Below are 26,966 nucleotides of genomic sequence, written 5' to 3' on the forward strand. Positions count from 1 at the left end.
ATTCGTCGGAGCACCCATTTTATATGGGACCCATGTGTGGTCCCGCTTCTTGTCTCTTCGTTCCACTTGTGACCTGCCATTGCCTACATTACTGGACGACAATCTCGCCTGCGCTTTCTTCACATAAAAATCTTTTTTTTTCCTATAAAATTATTATACCTCTATTTCAGTTATATTTTGCTTACCAAAACATATTTTTGTGTTTGATAAAAAAAAAAACATATTTTGTGTTTGTCTGGATTAATTACCACCTTTGATTCATTATATGCAAACACACAAAAGTATATTTAATTTATAAATATATCATTCTTGTTAATTAAAATTATACATATTTTTTTAATAAGACAAAAGACAGAGAATTTTTGAACACTAAATGTATTTTAGTGGCGATTTTTCAAACCAGCATTTGGAAAAAGCTTGAAAGTTGAAACAGTGTTGGTGAGCCATATATGCATACCTACTATAACTCGATTTCTAAGAATATTCAATTAAATTGTGTTATGTAGTAGTTATTAAACAATAAAAACACGTAAAAATATTTTACCATTTCTTGTTCAAATAATAGAATGGCTATAAGTTACAAGTTCTTGAATTAAAATTAAATATTCAAAAACGGCTCCGACTAAGAGGGTGTGAAAATTTAGTGATTCTGTGTGGTGGGTATATCAAAATGGAAAGGAGCAGTCCCCAAATGAATGATAAGAAAAAGAAAGAAATAAGACAATCCCCTCCAGGCCTATTTAATAGCTAAAAGGCCCTAAAATAGGAAAGAAATCATTCCGAAAGAAGAAGCAAAATTCAATACAGACTAAAAGACTAATATACCCTTTCAAGAGGAGATAATTACGGTAAAATACCACGAACGTCCATAAAATGCCATCCTACCCATCTGACTATTGAATCTCCGCCCTTGCTTCCTTATCACTCGCAAAACTTTTACTATCTCTATCTTTTTCTCTCACACCCTTCCTCCATGAAAGCTTACAGCTTCAGTTTTTCTTCGCACTGCTAAACTCTCACATAACTCTTTCTTATCATATTTTTTTACCATTCACTTTTTAGATTTCATATTTCGCTGGTGGAAAAGCTCACTAAACTAAGCTACTGCTCTACCTATCACTCGGTAACTACCGAACTTTGATTATTATTTTTCATGTTTAAGTTTGTGTTATATCAGCAGATAACATAGCTAACTGTATTATATTCAGTTTAAATGATTTGGATAAAATTATGGACATATAATTTGCTCATTTGTTTGTATGTCAGACAATGGTATTGTTTTAAGTTTTAACTAAGCAATTCGATTTATTTTCAGTTTATTTGGTTCTCTTTCAATAAAAGTAAAAAACAAAAAAATCTCGAGAAATGGCTCCCAAGAACAACCGTGGAAAGACAAAAGGAGACAAAAAGAAGAAGGAAGAGAAAGGTATCACCAATAGTGAAACCTTATCTATATGAATTTCAATTAAAAAAATAAGCTGTTGATTAATTTCCTTTAATTAATAGTTAAATTATAGTTTACATATGAACCATGGTTTACGGTTTATATGCAGTTCTTCCGGTTATGGTGGATGTCATTGTGAACCTTCCGGACGAGACGGAGGCTATTTTGAAGGTTCGTGTGATTATTTTCCTCCCATCATTTTCGAATTGTGTTGTTATTTCTCATATTTCTTGCGTGTTAACAACTGTTTTTTTTGGTAGCGATTTCTTTGTGAAATTCGTTATAACTTTTAACTTACAACCCGTTTTCTATTTTTTTTGTTTTAACACTTTCATGCACCCGGCTGATTTCTGTTACATTAGTTTCTTGACTGTATAATTGTATAATTCTGAAACTTTATCTTAATATGTTTCATGTTTTGCTTTTGATATAAACTCCCAATGTGCATGGCCGATTTTCTTTTCTTTGATTTTATTGTTGTTGTTGGGATAAGGTACGAAAGAATACACGTTACCATAAAAATTGATAGTTATACATGCTGTATTATTATTGTTTTTTCTAAATAAATCATTTTCAATTGACTTAGAATTATCTTTTAATTTTTTTTATCATTATTTGAACGTGTATATAAATACAAAACTGTGTGTAACACACAAATTAGATTATCAACTAATTCATTTATTTCATATTTTGGTAAATAAATTACGTAGACGTTATACAGACAGTGAAATATGTATAACGATAACATGTGTATATATACAAAATTATCGTCAATAAACACGTATAACTAATATTCATATTTTCTCGAAAATTTGTTAGACAGTTTTCTTCTATGATGCAATATCAGTGGTATATATAAGCCGTATTCCAGGCATAGGTTACGCATGTTTATTATCCTAGAAGAAAATATGATCAAATGTAGATTTAATAGAGAAACACGTATGTCTGAAAACAGGGCATATCAACGGACAGGATCATAGATGTTCGTCGGCTTTTATCCGTTAACTTCGACACCTGCCATGTCACCAACTATTCTCTCTCCCATGAGGTAAAAAAAACTATGAATGATATTTTGAGTGGAAGTTTCTAAATCACTTTCTCGTTTATGGTTGGTTACTTGTTAATGTTGGATGGTCCAGAGATATTCATATTTATTGGGGAATCTCATAGGATCTGAATACCAAAGTAAGGAAAAAGCAAATGAAAAAGACTTTTGTCTAACGTCTGAGAAAAAAAAATGTTTTTAAGTGTGATTGTGCCTAAAAATTGCTAGTTTTTGTCTTTTCTTTCCCTTTTCTGGAACTAGAAATGTAACCAGAATAAGTTATTTTTTCACTGCTTAAATCATAGGAATAGTATAAAGAAAATTAAAAGTTAGAATCATAGTAATAGTATAAAAGGAGTAAAAATTGTACTGTAATACTAAATCCATGTCTGTCGTTACAGGTAAGAGGATCGCAGTTAAAAGACACAGTGGATGTTTCGGCGCTTAAGCCGTGTGTTCTCACGTTAACAGAAGGTAAAGTTCCATCGTGCATCACAATTTGACGTGACGGTCGTTTTTAGTTCGACGCCGTTAACGCGCCGTAACGGATATAAAAAACGTGAAATCACATAAACGATGTCGTATTAATTATATGCCAAAACGGCGTCACATAAGCTTTTTTCGCGCTTCTTCTAATCAGGTGACGTTTGCAATTCTTTTTTTTTTTTCGTTCAGAGGATTACAATGAGGGAACAGCGATGGCGCACGTTAGACGGCTGCTTGACGTCGTCGCCTGTACTACTTGCTTCGGTCCGTCGCCGGAGAAATCCGATTCGGTGAAAAATGCGCAGGCTAAGGGAGGTGGAAAGAATCCCAAACAGACCGAAACGTCGCCTCCGCCGTCTCCTGCGCCGAAGGATGCGGTGGTTGATGAAGCCGGAGAGACTAGTCACTCTTTCCCTAAGCTCGGAAGCTTCTACGAGTTTTTCTCTCTCGCTCACATCACTCCTCCTCTTCAATGTAAGATTCTATCTCCCTCTCTAACCTTAAATTCGATGTCCATTTTCTCAATCGATTTGTATATGTTTATAGATGTACGGCTCGTGGCGAAGCGGGAAACCGAAGATATCGCGGCGGATGATCATCTTCTCTCCATCGATGTAAGCGCAAAGATCATTCTCCTTTCTATCTCAATTGGTTGGTTTCTCCATGTAGCAGTCGGCGTTTTGGTGATAACGTTTGCGTTTTGGTGAACTTTGGTCTCAGGTGAAGCTTTGTAACGGGAAGCTCGTTCATGTCGAAGGCTGCAGAAAAGGATTCTACAGCGTCGGGAAACAAAGAATCATATGTCACAATCTTGTTGATTTGCTTAGACAAATTAGTAGAGCCTTCGATAATGTAACTTCTTTATTTCGCCTCTCTTACCGTTGAAAATCCATTTGCTTATTCCTTTTTTTTTTTTTTTAATCATGTTTAGGCTTACAGTGATCTTCTGAAAGCATTTTCGGAGCGCAACAAGGTATGTTTATTTTTCTCTGAAATGAAGATTTAGCCGATGTTGAATTGGGTTTTGTTAAGTTTAAGAGCGTTTAATCTCTATATGTGCAGTTTGGGAATCTTCCTTATGGGTTTAGAGCAAACACATGGCTCATCCCGCCTTCTGCAGCGCAGTCACCAGCAGCGTTTCCGCCTCTCCCTGTCGAGGATGAGAGATGGGGAGGGGATGGTGGTGGTCAAGGAAGAGACGGCAGCTACGATTTGGTTCCGTGGGCCAACGAATTCGCCTTTATCGCATCGATGCCTTGCAAAACAGCAGAGGAGAGGCAACTTAGAGACAGAAAAGTGTTTCTCCTTCACAACCTCTTCGTTGATGTCGCCACTTTCAGAGCCATCAAGGCTGTTCAGAAAGTAATGGCTGACCCAGTTCTGGCTGAAGACTCTCAAGTGCTGTATTCCGAGACAGTTGGAGACTTGAGTGTTACGGTTACGAGGGATACTTCCAATGCAAGTAGCAAAGTGGATACAAAAATCGACGGAATTCAAGCCACTGGTTTGGATAAAACGAAGCTGATGGAACGGAACCTTCTCAAGGGACTTACAGCTGATGAGAACACTGCTGCTCATGTTAGTCTTTTTTTTTATATAACTTTCCATGTTTAATATTTGTTACTCATTGTTTAACAATTGTTCATGGACGCAGGATGTTGCTACTTTAGGAACTATAAGCCTTAAGTATTGTGGTTACATTTCTGTTGTCAAAATAGAGAAGGAGAATGAGAAGTTAAGCCCACCTTCTCAAATTGTTGACCTCCTTGAACAGCCTGAAGGTGGTGCTAATGCTCTAAACATCAACAGGTGATCATTTTTTACTTAGTGGGAAAAAACATTCATCCTTTTGTCTCTTTAGCTTGTGTAGTTACTTACCTGACTAATTATTCTCATGGTGCTTTACAGTTTGAGATTCCTTCTCCATAAATCCTCTCCTGAGCAGAACAAGAAAACACATCAGCAACAGGATGATGAGCTTACATCTTCCCGAGAATTTGTAAGTAAAATGCTGGGGGAAAGTCTTGTTAAGCTTGAGGAAGAAGAGATAGACAGGGATAATATCATGAGGTGGGAACTTGGAGCCTGTTGGATACAGCATTTACAAGATCAAAAGAATACGGAAAAGGACAAAAAACAAACCAACGAAAAGTCTAAAAATGAACTCAAGGTTGAAGGGCTTGGGAAGCCGCTTAAGTCTCTCAACAGCAACAAGAAAAAAACAGACGCAAGCAGCCCTAAGGCGCAGCAGACTGCAGTATCATCTCAGGTTGATACGGCTTCTTCAGAGGCTGATAATGCTGCAATAACTGCAACTTTGCAATCTGACGCCGAGAAGAATGCTCAAGAAAATGTGCTTGTCCTGAAGAATTTGTTGTCTGAAGCAGCCTTCACTCGCCTACAAGAGTCAGATACTGGACTTCACGACAAGGTTTTTACACTAAACCTCCAGTCCTTTCTCTATGTTCATTTACTTATTTTGTGGTAACTAAGAATATTTGTTTCAGTCTTTGCAAGAACTTGTCGACTTGGCACAAAAGTATTATACTGAAGTCGCTATTCCGAAGCTGGTAAATGAGTCTAAAAGTTTATTGTAGTCTTGTCTATTGCTAATATGAAGATAATAACACATCATGTGTTTGGTATTAATTGCTCAATACAGGTTGCAGATTTTGGTTCGTTGGAACTCTCCCCAGTCGATGGCCGGACTCTAACTGATTTTATGCACACAAGAGGTCTTCGGATGCGCTCTTTAGGATATGTCGTAAGTAGCCTTGTTTTAACTTCTTTTTATTAGAATCTACTGAAGATGAATGATCATATATAACCATCCACGTGTTATCTATGGTAACAACAGGTTAAGCTCTCAGATAAGTTGTCACATGTACAGTCTCTGTGTGTTCATGAGATGATAGTTAGAGCCCTTAAGCATATCCTTCAGGCGGTGATTTCTGCTGTTGCTACTGACACTGACAAAATAGCTGCAAAAGTAGCTGCTGCTCTGAACATGATGCTTGGGATTCCAAAAACTGAAGCGGAAAACTCTTGGAATGTGCATCCTCTTATCTTCCGGTGGTTGGAGAAATTCTTGAAGAAACGATATGACTACGATCTCAATGCCTTCAGTTACAAGGATCTACGAAAGTTTGCCATTCTCCGTGGATTATGCCATAAGGTAATTCAATGAATGCTTTAACCAGAAAATTTTACTTTGTTATAACTAGTCGCTAATCAAATATTAGAATGAAAGTTCATGTTTTGTGTTAAATTGTATATGTCCTCAGGTTGGTATTGAGCTGATTCCAAGGGATTTTGACATGGAGTCCCCAGAACCGTTCCAAAAAACAGATGTGGTCAGTCTGGTCCCAGTGCATAAGGTAATAGAGAAGATGAAATATATTTAATTTTTTTTCTATCTGAATTTTTATTCTTTCTAATAATGTATCAACCAATTTTTTTAATCTGAATTTGTATTCTTTCTAATAATATATCAACCATAGTTGTTAAGACTTTCTATTCTAAATCTCTGCAGCAAGCAGCATGTTCGTCTGCTGATGGAAGACAACTTCTGGAGTCATCTAAAACAGCATTAGACAAAGGAAAACTTGAAGATGCAGTTACATATGGAACAAAGGTACATGTCTGAAAATCATTTTCCTACTCCTCAGCTCTTTCTTCATATTACTTTTGTTTCTCTGTACAAGCGTCATGATTTGACCAAAAAAAAAAAAGTACAAGCGTCATGATTTGTTTTGTTGTTTCGTCTCTTTTGTTTTTTCCCCTCCCTCAGGCTCTTGCTAAGCTTGTAGCAGTTTGTGGTCCCTATCACAGAATGACAGCCGGAGCTTACAGTTTACTTGCTGTCGTTCTGTATCACACTGGTGATTTTAACCAGGTCTGTATATATACAGTTTAGGCTGTGATATTTTTCTTCGATATGACAATTGCAAAACTAAATTTTTTTGTTGAAACAGGCTACTATATATCAGCAAAAGGCTTTAGATATCAATGAGAGGGAACTTGGACTTGATCATCCGGATACAATGAAGAGTTATGGTGATCTTGCTGTCTTCTATTATAGGCTTCAGCATACAGAGCTGGCTCTCAAGTAAGCTACCAATTTTCATTTCAAAGAACTGCGAGGTTTTAAGGTTTGGGTGTCTATTTCTATCATCTAAACCCTGATATTTTTGCTTTTGTTAGGTATGTTAAGCGTGCGTTGTATCTCTTACATCTAACATGTGGTCCATCTCATCCGAACACTGCTGCTACATACATCAATGTAGCCATGATGGAGGAAGGTCTAGGAAATGTACATGTTGCCTTGAGGTATCTTCACAAAGCTCTCAAGTGTAATCAGAGGTTGCTTGGTCCTGACCATATCCAGGTTCTTTTCCCGATGCTGTCTTTTTTGGATTATCACTTTGTAAGAACTTTGATTTGTTTTTGCTGATATATTACTGCTAATTATGTCAAATTTCAGACTGCTGCTAGCTACCATGCCATAGCCATTGCGCTCTCGTTGATGGAAGCATACCATTTAAGTGTTCAGCATGAGCAAACAACCTTAAGAATCCTCCGAGCAAAGCTGGGCCCAGATGATTTGCGTACTCAGGTATATATATACAAAACCAAAATATTCCATCAGGCAAATCATTCATCTTTCTGACAATTGTATGCATTCTTAAATCTGACGATCTGATTATATTCTTCAGGATGCTGCTGCTTGGCTAGAATACTTTGAGTCCAAGGCTTTTGAACAACAGGAAGCTGCACGAAATGGTACTCCTAAGCCTGACGCGTCTATAGCCAGCAAAGGCCACCTAAGGTCAAACAAGTTCCTTACATATTTTTTTTGATGAAAAGTTCCTTACATATTATCTCCTTATTTCTCGTTTAGAAGTTTTCTGTGCTGTTTGAATGTATCTATCTAGTTTACTCCTTGGGCAGATCCTTAGCTTCGTAATGTTTTGCAGTGTATCCGATCTACTCGACTATATCAACCCAAGCCATAACGCAAAAGGGAAACAGAGTGTGGCAGCGAAGAGGAAGAGCTATATGAAGGTTTTACTTCTATTTCTTTCGACATTTCTCCACTTTAATGGTTAAAAATGCTTACATGATTGGACCTGTGTTATTGTGTAGCTAAAGGAAAAATCCAATCAGAACGTTGTTTCTGAACAGTTAGCAGAAACCCCAAGGGAAAATCAAAAGGAAATGTCTGAAGAGGAGACAGAAGCAACTGGATCGGAAGATGGTCAATCGAGCGATGCGAATCAGGAGACAATTCTTGCATCAGCTGAAGAACCACCTTCTCCTCCAGTCATTGATGAGGCTACTGTGGATAATAGTAATTCAATTACATCTGCTGAAGTTTCAACTGAGACACAACACCCTGATGGTAGTGAAGATGGATGGCAGCCGGTGCATAGACCGAGATCTGCTGGATCATATGGTCGCCGGCTGAAGCAACGACGAGCATCAATTGGAAAGGTATATACCTATCAGAAGAAAAATGTTGAAGCTGATAACGATAACCCTGTTCTCCAGAATGCTACTCAGCCGAACTCCAAATACTACGTTCTGAAGAAGCGTACAGCGTCCTCTGCAAACTATGGAGATCATCATTCTCCCGGTATGACAACTCAAGGCACCAAATTTGGCAGGAAGGTAGTTAAAACCTTGGCATATCGGGTTAAATCAATGCAGCCGTCTTCTGAAAACCCCAAAACTTCAGCTGAAACATCAGAAGAAGATGGGTTGAAGACAGATGCTTCTCCTGCTGTGCCATCTGGTCTGTCTAGTAATGTGCAAAATGAGGCATACCCGAAAAACTCTGTTGTAAGTCTTGGAAAATCTCCATCCTACAAGGAAGTAGCATTGGCGCCACCTGGTTCCATTGCCAAGTATCAAGTCTGGGCTCCACAAGCCGAAGCTTCAGATAAGCAAGAGGAGAACAATTCTGAAGAGGGCACATCGGTTGAGCTTACAAGGGATGAGCAGATGATTACAGTGTCAGAGGAAGAGGTAAAAAATGAAATTTCTGCGGACGCAGAGTCTAGCAAACCTCAAGGCAAAGAAGCGATCAAAGTAGAGTTACAATCGTCTGAAGTGGAATTCAAAGGGAACAATCTGAATGAAAATGAAGAATCTGGTGGGGGCATTCAGGTGGAAGAACCAGTACTTGAAGCTAACGAAGGTGTAACCGATATGATTCATTCCACCACAGAGCAAGAATTGAAAGATCAGCTGGCCGCTGATTCCGATGATCTGAAGGAAAAACTGGGAATCTCTGCTACAGACTCCAGCGACGCCCCGCGAGAGTTACTGTTACCTAACAAGAAGTTATCAGCTTCAGCTGTTCCATTCAACCCATCATCACCTCCAAGTATCATACGTCCTACTCCAATAGGCATGAATATTGGACCGTCGTGGCCAGTGAACATGACTCTTCATCACGGACCTCCTCCTTTCCCATCACCTCCTGCAACTCCAAATTTGATGCAGCCTATGTCCTTTGTATACCCTCCTCCTTACACTCAATCAATCCCCACAAGTACTTATCCTGTAACCAGTGGTCCTTTCCATCCCAATCAGTTCCCATGGCCTCATATGTCGGAGTTTGTACCAAGAACGGTTTGGCCCGCATGCCATCCCGTTGAGTTTTCCCCTCCACACATGATCGCTCCCGAGCCAATAGCTTCGACTGTCTTAGAGCCAACCGTCATTCTACCAACTGATATTGAGACTTCAGGTGTGGAAGAAGGCAAGCAAGATGTGGCGGCAACCGCGGGTGAAACTATGGATTCTGTTAATCATGTGAATGTGTTGGCTAGCAGTGAAATGGAGAATGGAAACAAGAAATTTGAGGAAGGCGAGAAGACGTTTAGCATTTTGTTAAGAGGAAGGAGAAACAGGAAACAAACACTGAGAATGCCGATCAGTTTGCTTAACAGGCCTTATGATTCTCAACCGTTCAAGATTGCTTATAGCAGAGTCATCAGAGGCAGCGAGGCTCCCAAGTCCGCGGCTTGAAACCAAAGACTCAGCATCGTCGATGAAATTCATCACTCACACATCTCTCTCTGATCCTTGCTGTTTCTTAGGGGACAGTATAAAAGGTTAGCTTCTTGGTTGAATCTTTCTATATATATATATATACACATGTATAATGCATATATGCTAACTTGATGATGTCTTCATTTCAGGTAATTTCGTTATCAGTGAAGCTGTGGCTTGTGATAGTCTCAGAATGATTTGATCTGGATTCGAAAGAAGAGAGGTTGAAGAGGGAAAAAAGCTAGAACTATTCTTTTTCTTTTATTCCATCTGAGGTGCTGAAGTATTGTTTTCTGGGTTTTAATTTTTAATTCAGCCAATAAAAAAATTAGGAAATTTTGGACATAATTTTTTTTCATATCCCCTTGTGGCCATGTTAAAAAAACTTTTGTCATCTCTTGTTCACTTTTGCGTATTTGTCATCAATTACATTACATCTATCTAATGGCCTGGCTACGAAATATCGTAATTATAATTTATAAACTTGTTTATTGAATCAGTTATTAGATGATAATACCTCTGAATAAACCCAAGATAAGTTTTTTCCAAAAATAATAATAATACTTCGAATAAAAAGAAATATTAACAACTAAAAATGCAGAACCATGGTGTCCTCAGCTTTCGCGCCATTTTCGAGTTAAAATGGATTAACGACAACCGCCGGTGGTTCTTCCCGAAGAAGACCAATCTGGTCGTGATAACTTACAAATGGGTTTTCACCTTCAAAATTTCCCGGTGGGTTATAAACACAAATCGCATAAAGGCCGCCGTTTGAACAATCCACACGTGCGCACCCAACCTTCGTGCTATCTCTCCACACGATCTGCGTGTAGTGTCCACACATTTGCCCCGGCTCACACGTGTTACCATTAACGTCGTAGAACTTATTTTCATCGGCCCACACTTTGACGACATCAATGGGCCTCCAGTTATTCTGTCCGGCCCAAAATATGTTTTCTCCGAACGGACCATTAGAGTGAACAAGCCTGCAGTCTCCGACGCGCTGTCTCGCCCACGCACGTGCATACGCCGCTAATCTTCCATCCCATTCTAACGGCGGTTCTCCCACGCGCGCTCGTACGAGGTTATGTGCGTATAGAAACTCAATGCTCGCTCTGTTTACTTTGTTACGATGTCGTCTTCTCCCCCACCTGAAGGAGGAATGTTTTCCGGTTAACGACAGAGCTGATGAAGACAGAAATCGTGAATTTGGCGCTGACGGAGAGCTGACGGAGGTTTGTTTAGACGACTCGCTGTGATTGATTTGGGACGTCGCGGCACAGAGCTGAAGGAGGAATAACGTAATGGCGATGAATATGGGAAACGGAGCTAGTAATTCCCGTTGACGAAGCTCCATTTTTCTAAATAGAAAAGAAACAAAAGAGGGTATAATATTTTTACAGGAGAGTTAATTACTCAATTGCAGGTGAAGGTGTAATTAACTCTCCGATAGGATTTGTTGAGAGGGAAAACGAATCAATAAGTAATTGTTTCTATTTATGAACGTCAAATGTAAATATATCGTTTGCATGAGTCAACGCACGGTGAATATTGAATACCGGAATGCCGCTAATGTTAAGTATTGCCTAAATGTGGTTTTAATTTTAGTCAAAACTTAACATTAAGGTTAAAGTAAAGGTGAGATATTGTTTGTTATCCAAAATTTGATCCGTAATCTGCATTGATCTATATATATTTCAAAGGTTATACTAACGATCGATGACAACTTTCTGTTCCGATAAGTTTGACGATTATGAAAATCATTCGAGTTTCTTTAATTAAAAATTGATGCAAAGTGACTATTAGCTTATATATATCTTTGGTATAGTTTCCTTTAAGCTAACCATTGGTTTAGTGTGGTTTGGTTTCCTTTTGCTTAACCATTAGAGTATAAATACATAACAATGTATGCTTTCTACGGTTAATGAGAAAGTTTATTTTCATCATCTTCTTTTCTTCAATATGGTATCAGAGCCAAAATGGATCCTCCATTGATTCTGTTACTCGAGCTTTCTTCTTCACCATGAGTGTTTCGATTTCGCAGTATCTTTCTGCTCTCTGTACTCGCTACGTGATTCTTCTGCTCGAGTTTCTGGGATTCGTTTCGACCGTTTTCTTCTTTGTTGTTCTTCGATCAAGCAAACTGGTTCATCATTCATTGTTCTGCTTGTGTACGTCGATGATATCTTGATAGCTTCGAACAATGATGAGGATCTTACGGCACTTAAGAAGATCTTGCATAAGGCTTTTATCATCAAAGATTTGGGGAGACCAAAGTTTTTTTTGGGATTGGAGATAGCTCGGAACTCTACTGGAATCTCGGTATGTCAAAGAAAGTATGCTCTAGATATCCTTGAAGCTACATGCATGCTGGCTTGTAAGCCAAGTTCTATACCGATGGATCCAACACTCAAGCTTACTCGCACATCTGGAAAGCCTTTGAAGAACATTACTCAATACAGAGAGTTGATTGGTCGTCTTTTATATTTGACCATCACCAGACCAGATATCACTTATGCAGTGAATAATCTGAGTCAGTTTCTCTCTTGTCCTACTGACGTTCATCTGCAGGCTGCGTACAAGGTCTTGCGGTATATCAAGTCAAATCCGGGTCAAGGCTTGTATTATGCTGCAGATACAGAGCTCTGTCTCAATGCTTTTACTGATGCAGACTGGGCTACTTGTCCTGAAACACGACGATCTATCTCTGGTTACTGTGTTTATCTTGGGACTTCGCTTATCACATGGAAATCTAAGAAGCAACAGACTGTGAGCCGTAGTAGTACTGAAGCTGAATACAGAAGCATGGCGTTGGCTACGTGTGAACTGCTTTGGCTTGCTCAGTTACTGAGGGACTTCAAGGTCACAGTTACAGCACCAGCAAAGTTGTTATGTGATAACAAATCAGCTATGCATATCGCTTCTAATCCGGTCTTTCATGAGCGTACGAAGCACGTTGAGATTGACTACCATACTGTCAGAGATCAACTGAAGCGGGGGTTCCTGAAGCTCTTTCACGTCTCTTCATCAAATCAGCATGCTGATATACTCACCAAGCCTTTGCATCCGGGACTTTTTCACTCTCTTCTTGCTCGGATGTCACTTTCAAACCTCTTTAAGCCACAGTCTTAAACGGTTTGAGGGGGGTATATTAGCTTATATATATATATCTTTGGTATAGTTTCCTTTAAGCTAACCATTGGTTTAGTGTGGTTTGGTTTCCTTTTGCTTAACCATTAGAGTATAAATACATAACAATGTATGCTTTATACGGTTAATGAGAAAGTTTATTTTCATCATCTTCTTTTCTTCAATAGTGACCATAACTATTGAACTTCGTTAGATATAATGTCAAGCTATCACACTACATCAACCACAGTGGTGATCTTCGCAAATAGCCAAAATAACCACTTCATCGGTTTGTCCCACAACATACAGAAAACTCAATTTACAAATAAACTACAATATCTAACCGAGTGAAGACAACATTCTAATATCTCTTGTTCAAGATAATTTGGTGATAAAGTAGATTAAACCCAAAATTACTAGTAGTAGTATTAAAGAAGTATTCAACCCAATAAAATAAATAAAAATCGGACCACTGTCTCTAACGTGGCGCTGGATCTTCGTTTTTGTCTGTTTAAGAAATAATAACACGAAAATTCATGTGCCCTATTAGCCTGTATAATACACATTTCCACAGTACTTTACCAAGATTTACACAAAAAAATATTAATTAGATTTTGGACGTACTCTACCTTCCTTAAGATCTACTAGTATTGTAGAGTACTAGTTTCTATAGCATGGTCTTGAAACTTGTTTTCATAATCTTGATCCGACTTATTCCGTAAACTTGTTTGCATAATAATCTTTATAAATCAAATAGTAGTATTAAAAAGTTCCAGTAATTGTCATTTGTTGGTTCACTAAAAGTAAATGAAAGCTTTTGGCTAATTAAAAAAGATCATGCACGCTCCCTTTGGCCCAAGAGTTGAAAAACATTTAAGACGCTAATAATACAGCCGACAACACGTGAAGTTTTATCAACACGTATTTAAACTCAACCGCTAAAGATTCACTTGTCCGAAAAACAAAGGTCTCGTCTAATACATGAAATTTGAAAAAAGGAAACAAAGTACATTATCCGTACTGGATCGGGTCGGGTCAGGATTAAGCACATCCTCTTGGAGCAAACCCGACTCGGGAACCCATCAAATCGTAAACGACCCGGAAACCCTGCTGCTGGATGTTCCCGATGATGGATAGCCCGCTCATCGTACCGGCAAATGCAAAGCAGAACTTGCCGTTAGTATCCACCGGAATCAGATAATTAGTCGCCGGAAGTGACACGTCAGCTCCACGGAAGTGTAGAACCACCGTCGGAACTTTAACCTCGTTTTGATGAGAGAGATCGAAACACGTATCGAAGAGAGAGTAGTCCGGCGCTCGTTTCAAACTCCTGGCTCTGACCCGGAACGCGTCTCTCATAGCAACGTAAGCGGGTCGGACCAGCCGGGTCACAGAGGTACCCGAGTCGATAATGACTCCACCGTTACCGATCGGGTCGAGTTTGAAAAGAGAAGCGGCTACGCCGGGGACGCGCGTCCCTCCGACGCTTATTCCGAGCAGCTCGACGTAGTAGAATGTATCAAGCTTCGGATTCGATAAGAGCGGCGTGAACTTCGCGGTTCGCGAAACGGCGGCGTTTCCGAAGACGACGGAGGAAGGTTTGGAGGAAGCGGATCTGTCGACTAAACAGTAAGAGAACTTCTGATTAAACCGGCGACCGGTCTGACCGGGAAACGATAACCTACCTTTCCCGAGACCTAACAAACCGGCGGCTCCGACGAAGAGACCTTCATTGTCGTGACCACACCCGACGGCGACGCCTTTAACGCGGTTTCGACGGAACGTCAGCGTTTCGGTGGCGAAATCGCCGACGGTGAAAGAACCATCGCCGTACGAGACTTGGTAGAGGCAAGTCCGGCGGCGCGTGTTGCATCCGGCGGAGTCTAACCGGCGGCAGAGAGGCGAAGAACAGGGGATCGTCGAGTAGGTCCGGGACTTTCTCGGGTCGAAAATCGGGTCGGACTGAGAGTAGCATCTCCGGCAAGGAGCGCATTGGAGCCAGACGATGTCGCTTCCGGTGTCGAGCACCATGTAGACATATCTCGCCGGAGTTCCGACACCGAGGCGCGTGAAGTATTCTCCACTTCCCTGAGAGAGACCAGAGACGACGGAGCTGCTGAATCCGCCGGGTCTCGGCGCATGAGTGGTGTTTCTTCTGGGGATCCGGGCGGCGAGTGTAGCGATTGACTTCACGCGCCGGGAGTCACGCTGGAGACGAGAGCTGAAGAGCTCTTCGGGAGTTCTGTTGGTGGAGAGAGCGTCGATGTGGTCGAGGTTTAGTGTAATGGACGACTCGGAGTCGGATCCGGATCCTATCAACGATTCAGAAACGGGTTCGGATTCGGGTTGGAATGAGATGGGAGAAGCGGAAGGAAGAGAGTGAGAAGTGGGAACTAGAGTTTGGTAAGCAGGAAGGGAAGACAAGGAAGGTAGAGAGAAGAAGAAGAAACAGAGAGTAAAGAGCAAAGCTTTTCTTCTTCCTTCCATTTCTCTCGTTTTCTCTGGGGAAATGGCAGTGAGAGTGGTCTCTGTATAAATAATTCAACTTTGAACTAAGTCTTCTTGAAGAGACACACCTTTTTAATATTCTTTTTCTGTAATAAATGGAAATGTGTGAATGATATTCTTCTTTTTCAAATAAATATCTACTCTCATTTTTATCATAAGATTAAAAGCGACGTTATAGATTCGGTGGATAATAAACACTAGTATGAAGCATCATGTGGTGTGGGGGAACATTGTGACATGATCAGTTTATTTGAGGAGATAAACAACTATGTTAATTGGGAAAAGCTTATTTTTATAAAGTTAATCATGCCCAATAATTCACCCACAATTTGTGCCATAATTCGCTCGAGTTGTCAAAAACTAAAACATTCCACATGGGTGAAAAAATACATGCAAAATATTCTGACGAAAGATAATCTAACACGGTGAGATGAAAAGTATTCGTGTTTATTCGTCACGAACTTTAGATCTCTCACGTTCTTGTTAGATTATTGATATCATCGAACACTCTTTTCATTTACTCTCACATGAGAATTCGATATCCAAGGTTTGGAACTTTAATATTCAGTGCTTCGATATATGTTAATAGCATGCTACTAAGCCTAACTATCACAATGACGTTCTTCTTTTAAAATGAATACAACAAAAACAAAAACAAATAGTAATATAGAGTGGTATTGGGATGTGTGACAGTGTGACACCAATTAAATGCTCTGACAAATCTCTTTCACTGTAGTATAAAGAATGTGAAAACTTTTTTTTGAACACCAAAGCATGTGAAATCTAGAATACAGGTGTGAACAGTGAATCATGAGTTCTTACAGTTGAAAGCATTTATTTTCTAACACTCTTTCACACTCATAAATGGTTTAGGTGAAATTCTCAAATCCTACATCAAATGCTCGAGGAAAAAAAACAACTTTATAAAGAGTTGTCTATCACACAAGAAACACCTACTTGGCCGGTCAGTTCATCAACCAAATATTTTTTGAGACCGGTTTTCCTGGTCTGGGCAAGCCAAGGCTCTAGTTTCCGCGTAGTTCCAATGCGATGGAAAATCAGCGCATTACGAGAAAAGCGCAACTAAAGAATCTGAAAAATGGAGTAAAGTATATTTGATTAAAGGCTCAAATGTAAAAGAGACAAGAAAGCAAAAGCCATTACAAGAAACACTTTTTGCTTTATTGCTTTATAGTACTTACTATATGCTAAGTGCTCACTCATCATTACATGGTGGTGGTGGCCATGAACAATTTGCATTCGACATGATAATCAAATAAACATTGCCTGACTCTGCACTTAACTATCCACTGCTTGATGATTAGAGATACACATTATGACATCTAAGCGTCTTGTAGTGATCTAAGTCTAACATAACATGTTTCATTAGAGATTTAACGTGTGTTCTTATCAGTTGTCTTGGAAATCAACCGAGAAACATGGATATCCTAATATTAAAAATCTGTTGCCCAACGTTTACGAATTACAACGATATTATTTGAGACCGAAATGGCTAATTAAATATAAGTCTTGATGTCCAATTGTATCATGTGTACAAATGAGCTGCCAATCGTGGCTTAGCTAACGCCCACAATGGTTTAGCCTTAGGCATAGTCATTCCGTACACTTCCACCGTATCAATATTTTCCGTTGTAGTCCAGTCAAAGCAATGGAAGAGCCGAGCCAAAGCCATCAGCACCATCGTCACACCTAACGGAGCTCCGGGGCATTTCCTTTTCCCGGCGCTAAACGGTAATATCTTATAATCTGGACCATGACTTATCTCCACCCTTCCGCTGCCATCGACGGGCCAATGTCGTTCCGGCCTAAACTCGTCAATGTCAGTAGTCCATACACTAGTGTTTCGACCTAACCCATGAGTATTGATGAATACACGTGTCTTTGCTGGAATGTAATAGCCGTCGATCGTTGTTGGTCGCACGGATTCGTGAGGAATCAAGAACGGTCCGGCGGGGTGCATTCGAAACGTCTCTCTTACCACACAACGTAGATAGTTTAAATGGACTAGATCCGACTCATTGACCATCCGGTTTATTCCAACAACATTATCGAGCTCCTCTTGAATCTTACGCATCACTCGCGGCTGCTTAATCACTTCAGCCATAGCCCACTCGTTCGTGACCGCGGACGTGTCGGTCGCAGCAGCTATCATGTCCTACTCTCATTATTACAAACGTCAAACACAAACAAAAGACTGATTACACATTTTAATTCTATAAAGAAAAACATTATAATATAATGCAACAAACTAAGGAGTTTTTAACAGCGATTCATTTGATGCATTAACAAAATTGGTAAGTAATGTAACCTGAATGAGAGCTTTAATTTCAACGTCTTCCATGTGTGCTTTCCCATTCTCACCAGGAAGAGATAGTAAAACGTCTACAAAATCCATGTCTACGTCATTATTATTACTATCTTCCTTTTTTCGTTTTGCCCTTCTGTGTTCCTCGATGATCTTCGTGTGAAACTTGTCCACACGCTTCTCCACGTCCCTCATTTCTTTCTCGCAGCCGTATGGATCCACCCATCTCCAGAAGGGCAAGTAGTCTCCCAAGTAAATAACACCCAACAGCCTAAACAACTTGTGAGTTATATGCATAAACTCTTGTGCTTCTTTTGGACTAACTACTGATCCAGGCCCAAAGAATTGTTTCCCTAGTAGCATCCTGGTCACATTGTTCATAGAGAAAGCACCTAATACTTCTCTAAGGTTTATGGGCTTTCCGCATTCCGCTCTTTTGAACACATCTTGGATTAGATATTGAGCTTCCTCAGCTCGCTGTGCAGTAAAAGATTCAAGCCTTTTGGTTGTAAGTAGGTGCTCCATGCATATCCTCCTCATTCGTTTCCAATGTGGGCCCATTGGTGCCAACGCTACATCGCCGCAACCATACGCCAAGTGGACCGCGGCAAGTGTTTTAGGCCTTGATGCAAAGACATCGTCCTGCCGAAAGAGGATCTCTCGGATGGTCTCCGGATCATTTGTTGTGATAGCATCGATGTTTCCGAGCCGAAGGTAAACTAGTGGGCCGTACTTGTTACAGAGAGCGGCCATGTCCCGGTGAGGTAAAGGGCCCAATTGGAGAAGGTTGCCCAAAATAGGCCACCTTGGTGGACCTGGAGGAAGCTTTTGGACGTTACATGCTGAGGCTTTTAGCCATCTCCATAGAAGAACATTAAGAAAGAGAATAGCCAACAGAGAAAAAACTAACACCAAAATCATTTTAGTCTTGTAATGTGTGTTCGGACAGATGTTTTCATTATTTTGATATTGTCTTTGTTGACTCAATATATACTAACAAATAGTGGAAGACTATTAGGTGAGGTTTTGTTAGAACTACGTACCACTTAACCAATCATATGTACATACATCTCTTTCTTTGTGTGTCACTTTAACAAACTACATGCCTTCTTCATGTTCTTTTAATCGGTTTGTTAGGCCAGAATTAGCTGTCAGAAAGAGACTGCATCTTGATTAAAGTCATGTAAAAGAATTAAAGAATGGAAACGTGAACATAGATTGTTTGAGAAAAATTAACTCTGAATGAATTGATTAAAAATTGAGTTTTTCAAGTTAACTCTGAAGGTTAATTTTTATTGATTTCAAAATCTGAATGTTAACCCATACAAAATTGAGTTTTTCGATAAATGATATATATAATGAAGTTTACACTTTTTAATGTTGTTTAAAAAAAATTTCTAACCACATTATACATTTTTATTAATGTATGCTAAACTCTCTTTCACGGTACATCGACATCACTATAGTTTTTAAAAATTTAATTTAATAAATTTATATACTACTTAAATCAGTGAACTAAACACTATAATATATATATTCTCTATAGAAATGGACACAACATACATTTCAAACCTCTTTGACCATTATCATGTCTGACTATGCAATAAAAAAAGATTGCCTTATTTTTTTTATTTTTTCTCAAAATCTTAAGGTTAATCCCTACAAAATTGAGTTTTTTTCCTGTAATTGCAATATATATTGAAGTTTACATTCTTTAGTGTTGTTTAAAAATTTCTAACCACATTCTAGATTTATATTAATGTATGCTAAACTCTCTTTCATGATACATAGACATCACTATAGTTTTTAAAAATTTAATTTAATAAATTTTGTATACTACTTAAATCAGTGGACTAAACACTATAAAATATATATTCTCTAGAGAAACGGACACATCATAAATTTCAAACCTCTTTGATCATCATCATATGTCTTTTAAGGATGCAACTATGCAATAAAAAAATATTGTTAAATTTTATGAATTTTTTTCAAAATCCGAAGGTTAACCCCTAAAAAATTGAGTTTTCGATAAATGCTCCATATAATGAAGTTTACACTCTTTAATGTTGTTTAAAAAATTTCTAACCACATTATCCATTTTTATTAATGTATGCTAAACTCTCTTTCATGGTACATCAACATCACTATAGTTTTAAAAAATTTAATTTAATAAATTATATATACTATTTAAATTAGTGGACTAAACACTATAAAATAGATATTCTCTAGAGAAAAGGACACAACATACATTTCAAACCTCTTTGACCATCATCAAATGTATGCTAAGAATGTAACTATGCAATAAAAAAAAGATTGTCAAATTTTTTGAATTTATTGCTAAATCTGAAGGTTAACCCCTACAAAATTGAGTTTTTCGATAAATGTTCTATATAATGAAGTTTACACTCTTTAATGTTGTTTAAAATTTTGAAACACATTATAAATTTGTATTAATGAATGCTAAACTCTCTTTCATGGTACATAAACATCACAATAGTTAATTTAATTTAATAAAATTTATATGTTATTTAAATCACTAGACTAAACACAATAAAATATATATTCTCTAGAGAAACGGACACAATATAAATTTCAAACCTCCTTGACCATCATCATATGTCTGTCAAGGATGCAACTATGCAATTAAAAAATATTGTCAAATTTTATGAATTTTTTTCAAAATCCGAAGGTTAACCCCTACAAAATTGAGTTTTCGATAAATGCTCTATATAATGAAGTTTACACTCTTTAATGTTGTTTAAAAAATTTCTAACCACATTATCTATTTTTATTAATGTGGCTAAACTCTCTTTCATGGTACATCAACATCACTATAGTTTTTAAAAATCTAATTTAATAAATTATATATACTATTTAAATCAGTGGACTAAACACTATAAAATATATATTCTCTAGAGAAAAGGACACAACATACATTTCAAACCTCTTTGACTATAATCAAATGTCTGCTAAGAATGTAACTATGCAATAAAAAAAGATTGTCAAATTTTTTGAATTTATTTCTAAATCTGAAGGTTAACCCCTACAAAATTGAGTTTTTCGATAAATGCTCTATATAATGAAGTTTACACTCTTTAATGTTGTTTAAAATTTTGAAACACATTATACATTTGTATTAATGAATGCTAAACTCTCTTTCATGGTACATAAACATCATTATAGTTTTTAAAAATTTAATTTAATAAATTTTATATACTATTTAAATCAATAGACTAAACACAATAAAATATATATTCTCTAGAGAAACAGACACAATATACATTTCAAACCTCCTTGACCATCATCATATGTCTGTCAAGGATGCAACTATGCAACTAAAAAATATTGTCAATTTTTTTGATTTTTTTTTTCAAAATCTGACGATTAACAACCCCTACAAAATTGAGTTTTTCGATAAATTCTCTATATAATGAAGTTTACACTTTTTAATGTTGCTTAAAACATTTCTAACCAGATTATATATTTTAATTAAAGTATGCTAAACTCTCTTTCATGGTACATAGACATAACTATAGTTTTTAAATATTTAATTTAATAAATTTTATATATTACTTAAATAAGTGGACAAAACACTATAAAATATATATTCTCTAGAGAAATGGACACAACATACATTTCAAACCTCTTTGACCATCATCATATGTCCGTTAAGGATGCAATTATGCAATAAAAAAACTGTCTTATTTTTTAAATTTTTCTCAAAATCTGAAGGTTAACCCCTAAAAAATCGAGTTTTTTTTTCGGTAATTGCAATATATATTGAAGTTTACATTCTTTAATATTGTTTAAAATTTTTTAACCACGTTCTACATTTGTATTAATGTATGTTAAACCTTTTTTCATGGTATATAGACATCACTAGAGTTTTTAAAAAATTAATTTAATAACTTTTATATACTACATAAATAACTGGATTAAACACTATAAAATATATATTCTCGAGAGAAACGGACACAACACACATTTAAAACCTCTTTGACCGTCATCATATGTCTGTTAAGGATGGAACTATGCAATAAAAAAAGATTGTCAAGTTTTTTGAATTTTTTTCAAAATCTGAAGGTTAACCCCCTACAAAATTGAGTTTTTCGATAAATGCTCTATATAATGATGTTTACACTCCTTAATATTGTTTAAAAATTTCTAACCACATTATAAATTTGTAATAATGTATGATAAACTCTCTTTCATGGAACATAGACATCACAAAAGTTTTTAAAATTTTAATTTAATAAATTTTATATACCACTTAAATCACTGGACTAAACACTATAAAATATATATTCTATGGAGAAACGGACACATCATACATTTCAAACCTCTTTGAAAATCATCATATGTCTACTAAGGATGTAACTATGCAATAAAAACATAGCGTCCTATTTTTAAAAAGTTTCTCAAAATTTGAAGGTTAACCCCAACAAAATTGAGTTTTTTTTGGTAATTGCAGTATATATTGAGATTTACATTATTTATTGTTGTTTAAAAATTTCTAACCTCATTCTACATTTGTATTGATGTATGCTAAACTTTCGTTCATGGTACATAGACATCCCTATAGTTTTTAAAAATTTAATTTAATAAATTTTATATACTACTTAAATTAGTGGACTAAACATTATAAATATATATTCTCTAGAGAACCAGACACATCATATATTTAAAACCTCTTTGACCATCATCATATATCTATTAAGGATGCAACTACGTAATAAAAAAAGATTGTCTTATTTTTCAATTTCTCAAAATTTGAAGGTTAACCCCTACAAAAGTCAATGTTTTTTGTAATTGCAATGTATATTGAAGTTTAGATTCTTTAGTGTGGTTTAAAATTTGATAACCACATTCTACATTTGTATTAATGTATGCTAAACTCTCTTTCACGGTACATAGACATCACTAGAGTTTAAAAAAATTTAATTTAATAAATTTTATATACTAATTAAATCAGTGGACTAACACTATAAAAATAGATATTTTCTAGAGAAATGGACACAACATTCATTTGAAACCTCTTTGACCATCATCATATGTCTGTTTAGAATGCAACTATGCAATAAATAAATATTGTCAAGTTTTTTGAATTTTTTTCAAAATCTGAACTTTAACCCCCTACAAAATTGAGTTTTTCGATAAATGCTCTATATAATGATATTTACACTCCTTAATGTTGTTTAAAAATTTCTAACCACATTATACATTTGTATTAATGTATGATAAACTCTCTTTCATGGAAACTAGACATCACTATAGTTTTTAAACTTTTAATTTAATAAATTTTATATACCACTTAAATCACTGGACTAAACACTATAAAATATATATTCTCTGGAGAAACGGACACAACCTTCATTTCAAACCTTTTGACCATCATCATATGTCTGTTAAGGATGCAACTATACAGTAAAAAAAGATTGTCAGGTTTTTTGAATTTTTTTCAAAATTTGAAGGTTAACCCCTACAAAATTGAGTTTTTCGAAAAATGCTCTATATAATGAAGTTTACACTCTTTAATGTTGTTTAAAAAATTTCTAACCACATTATACATTTTTATTAATGTATATTAATCTTTGTTTCATTGTACATCGACATCACTATAGTTTTTTAAAATTTAATTTAATAAATTTTATATACTACTTAAATCAGTGGATTAAACACTATAAAATATATATTCTCTAGAGAAACGGACACAACATACATTTCAAACCTCTTTAATCATCATCATAAGTCTGTTAAGATTGCAACTATGCAATAAAAAAAGATTGTCAAGTTTTTTGAATTTTTTTCAAAATCTGAAGGTTAACCCCTACAAAATTGAGTTTTTCGATAAATGCTCTATATAATGAAGTTTACACTCTTTAATGTTGTTTAAAAATTTCTAACCACATTATACATTTGTATTAATGTATGATAAACTCTATTTCCTGGTACATAGACATCTCAATATTTTTTAAAAATTTAATTTAATAAATTTTATACACTACTTAAATCAGTGGACTAAACACTATAAAATATATATTCTTTAGAGAAACGGACACAACATACATTTCAAACCTCTTTGACCATCATCATATATCTGTTAAGGATGAAACTATGAAATAAAAAAGATTGTCAATTTTTTTTTTGTTTCAAAATCTGAGGTTAACCCCTACAAAATTGAATTTTTCGATAAATGCTCTATATGATGAAGTTTACACTTTTTAATGTTGTTTCAAAATTTATAACCACATTATACATTTGTATTAATGTATGATAAACTCTCTTTCATGGTACATAGACATCTCTATAGTTCTTAAAAATTTAGTTTAATGAATTTTATATACTACTTAAATCAGTGGACTAAACACTACAAAAATAGATATTTTCTAGAGAAACGGACACAACATACATTTCAAACCTCTTTGACCATCATCATATGTATGTTAAGAATGCAACTATGCAATAGAAAAGTATTGTCAAGTTTTTTGAATTTTTTTCAAAATCTGAATGTTAACCCATACAAAATTGAGTTTTTCGATAAATGCTCTATATAATGATGTTTACACTCCTTAATGTTGTTTAAAAATTTCTAACCACATTATACATTTGTATTAATGTATGATAAACTCTCTTTCTTGATACATAGACATCTCAATATTTTTTAAAAAATTAATTTAATAAATTTATACACTACTTAAATCAGTGGACTAAACACTATAAAATATATATTCTTTAGAGAAACGGACACAACATACATTTCAAATCTCTTTGAACATCATCATATGTCTGTTAAGGATGAAACTATGCAATAAAAAAGATTTTCAAAATTTTTTTTGTTTCAAAATCTGAAGGTTAACCCCTACAAAATTGAGTTTTTCGATAAATGCTCTATATAATGAAGTTTACACTCTTTAATGTTGTTTAAAATTTTGAACCACATTATACATTTGTATTAATGAATGCTAAACTCTCTTTCATGGTACATAAACATCATTATAGTTTTTAAAAATTTAATTTAATAAATTTTATATACTATTTAAATCAATAGACTAAACACAATAAAATATATATTCTCTAGAGAAACGGACACAATATACATTTCAAACCTCCTTTACCATCATCATATGTCTGTTAATAATGCAACTATGCAATAAAAAAATATAGTCAAGTTTTTTGAATTTTTTTCAAAATCTCAACGTTAACCCTTACAAAATTGAGTTTTTCGATAAATGCTTGATATAATGATGTTTACACTCCTTAGTGTTGTTTAAAAATTTCTAACCACATTATACATTTGTATTAATGTATGATAAACTCTATTTCATGGAACATAGACATCACTATAGTTTTAAAAATTTAATTTAATAAATTTTATATACTACTTAAATCAGTGGACTAAACACTACAAAATATAGATTCTCTAGAGAAACGGACACAACATACATTTGAAACCTCTTTGACCATCATCATATGTATGTTAAGAATGCAACTATGCAATAAAAAAACATTGTCAAGTTTTTTGATTTTTTTTCAAAATCTGAAGGTTAACCCCCTACAAAATTGAGTTTTTCGATAAATGCTCTATATAATGATGTTTACACTCCTTAATGTTGTTTAAAAATTTCTAACCACATTATACATTTGTAATAATGTATGATAAACCCCCTTTCATGGAACATAGACATCACAATAGTTTTTAAAATTTTAATTTAATAAATTTTATATACCACTTAAATCACTGGACTAAACACTATAAAATATATATTCTATGGAGAAACGGACACATCATACATTTCAAACCTCTTTGACAATCATCATATGTCTACTAAGAATGTAACTATGCAGTAAAAACATATCGTCCTATTTTTAAAAATTTTCTCAAAATTTGAAGGTTAACCCCAACAAAATTGAGTTTTTTTTTCGGTAATTGCAATATATATTGAGATTTACATTATTTATTGTTGTTTAAAAATTTCTAACCTCATTCTACATTTGAATTAATGTATGCTAAACTCTCGTTCATGGTACATAGACATCCCTATAGTTTTTAAAAATTTAATTTAATAAATTTTATATACTACTTAAATTAGTGGACTAAACACTATAAATATATATTCTCTAGAGAAACAGACACAATATATATTTAAAACTTCTTTGACCATCATCATATAACTATTAAGGATGCAACTACGTAATAAAAAAAGATTGTCTTATTTTTCAATTTCTCAAAATTTGAAGGTTAACCCCCTACAAAAGTCAATGTTTTTTGTAATTGCAATGTATTTTGAAGTTTACATTCTCTAGTGTTGTTTAAAATTTTCTGACCACATTCTACATTTGTATTAATGTATGCTAAACTCTCTTTCACGGTACATAGACATCACTAAAGTTTTTAAAATTTTGATTTAATAAATTTTATATACTACTTAAATCAGTGGACTAAACACTATAAAAATAGATATTTTCTAGAGAAACGGACACAACATACATTTGAAACCTCTTTGACCATCATAATATGTCTGTTAAGAATGCAACTATGCAATAAAAAATATTGTCAAGTTTTTTGAATTTTTTTCAAAATCTGAACTTTAACCCCCTACAAAATTGAGTTTTTCGATAAATGCTCTATATAATGATGTTTACACTCCTTAATGTTGTTTAAAAATTTCTAACCACATTATACATTTGTATTAATGTATGATAAACTCTCTTTCATGGAAAATAGACATCACTATAGTTTTTAAAATTTTAATTTAATAAATTTTATATACCACTTATATCACTGGACTAAACACTATAAAATATATATTCTCTGGAGAAACGGACACAACATACATTTCAAACCTCTTTGACCATCATCATATGTCTGTTAAGGATGCAACTATACAGTAAAAAAAGATTGTCAAGTTTTTTGATTTTTTTTCAAAATCTGCAGATTTTTTTTTTTTTTTTTGACAGCAAACAATGCA

The 26,966-nt window shown here is 35.4% G+C and overlaps 4 protein-coding genes across 4 annotated transcripts; 1 reads left to right on the top strand and 3 right to left on the bottom strand.

Annotated features, from left to right (window-relative positions):
* Positions 1–877: 877 nt before the first annotated feature.
* LOC106398058 (protein REDUCED CHLOROPLAST COVERAGE 1) lies at positions 878–10,479 on the top strand. Its single transcript, XM_048759069.1, has 25 exons — positions 878–1,123; positions 1,316–1,426; positions 1,554–1,615; positions 2,400–2,492; positions 2,891–2,963; positions 3,165–3,449; positions 3,522–3,589; positions 3,696–3,827; positions 3,907–3,948; positions 4,038–4,553; positions 4,630–4,784; positions 4,884–5,406; positions 5,483–5,545; positions 5,638–5,739; positions 5,833–6,150; positions 6,260–6,352; positions 6,508–6,609; positions 6,766–6,870; positions 6,950–7,083; positions 7,179–7,362; positions 7,459–7,590; positions 7,691–7,803; positions 7,952–8,039; positions 8,121–10,096; positions 10,184–10,479. Exons 2-24 carry the CDS (start codon positions 1,366–1,368, stop codon positions 10,008–10,010), a joined length of 5,334 nt encoding a protein of 1,777 aa, XP_048615026.1. The 5' UTR covers positions 878–1,123; positions 1,316–1,365; the 3' UTR covers positions 10,011–10,096; positions 10,184–10,479.
* A 58-nt stretch (positions 10,480–10,537) lies between these two features.
* LOC106399238 (pathogenesis-related protein 1A-like) lies at positions 10,538–11,532 on the bottom strand. Its single transcript, XM_013839718.3, has one exon. The coding sequence runs from the start codon at positions 11,389–11,391 to the stop codon at positions 10,672–10,674; it is 720 nt and encodes a 239-aa protein (XP_013695172.1). The 5' UTR covers positions 11,392–11,532; the 3' UTR covers positions 10,538–10,671.
* A 2,453-nt stretch (positions 11,533–13,985) lies between these two features.
* LOC106401448 (aspartyl protease family protein 2) lies at positions 13,986–15,821 on the bottom strand. Its single transcript, XM_013841966.3, has one exon. It carries the CDS (start codon positions 15,648–15,650, stop codon positions 14,205–14,207), a length of 1,446 nt encoding a protein of 481 aa, XP_013697420.1. The 5' UTR covers positions 15,651–15,821; the 3' UTR covers positions 13,986–14,204.
* Positions 15,822–17,097: 1,276 nt separating this feature from the next.
* LOC106400415 (cytochrome P450 703A2) lies at positions 17,098–18,966 on the bottom strand. Its single transcript, XM_013840777.3, has 2 exons — positions 18,001–18,966; positions 17,098–17,847 (listed from the first exon to the last, which is right to left on the bottom strand). The coding sequence occupies exons 1-2, from the start codon at positions 18,916–18,918 to the stop codon at positions 17,218–17,220; spliced, it is 1,548 nt and encodes a 515-aa protein (XP_013696231.1). The 5' UTR covers positions 18,919–18,966; the 3' UTR covers positions 17,098–17,217.
* Between the last annotated feature and the right edge of the window lie 8,000 nt (positions 18,967–26,966).

Source organism: Brassica napus, chromosome C5 (genome assembly GCF_020379485.1).
Source record: "Brassica napus cultivar Da-Ae chromosome C5, Da-Ae, whole genome shotgun sequence".
NCBI classification, from domain to species: Eukaryota; Viridiplantae; Streptophyta; class Magnoliopsida; order Brassicales; family Brassicaceae; genus Brassica; species Brassica napus.

What these genes read in the sequence shown, in the direction of transcription:
- LOC106400415 (XM_013840777.3), bottom strand. Translation starts at nt 18,918, where the DNA reads ATGATTTTGGTGTTAGTTTTTTCTCTGTTGGCTATTCTCTTTCTTAAT. An exon ending in AAATTAAAGCTCTCATTCAG is followed by an intron (nt 17,848 to 18,000) that starts GTTACATTACTT and finishes TAATGAGAGTAG; the next exon opens with GACATGATAGCTGCTGCGAC.
- LOC106401448 (XM_013841966.3), bottom strand. Translation starts at nt 15,650, where the DNA reads ATGGAAGGAAGAAGAAAAGCTTTGCTCTTTACTCTCTGTTTCTTCTTC.
- LOC106399238 (XM_013839718.3), bottom strand. Translation starts at nt 11,391, where the DNA reads ATGGAGCTTCGTCAACGGGAATTACTAGCTCCGTTTCCCATATTCATC.
- LOC106398058 (XM_048759069.1), top strand. Translation starts at nt 1,366, where the DNA reads ATGGCTCCCAAGAACAACCGTGGAAAGACAAAAGGAGACAAAAAGAAG. An exon ending in ACTATTCTCTCTCCCATGAG is followed by an intron (nt 2,493 to 2,890) that starts GTAAAAAAAACT and finishes CTGTCGTTACAG; the next exon opens with GTAAGAGGATCGCAGTTAAA. An exon ending in TCCGTGGATTATGCCATAAG is followed by an intron (nt 6,151 to 6,259) that starts GTAATTCAATGA and finishes ATATGTCCTCAG; the next exon opens with GTTGGTATTGAGCTGATTCC.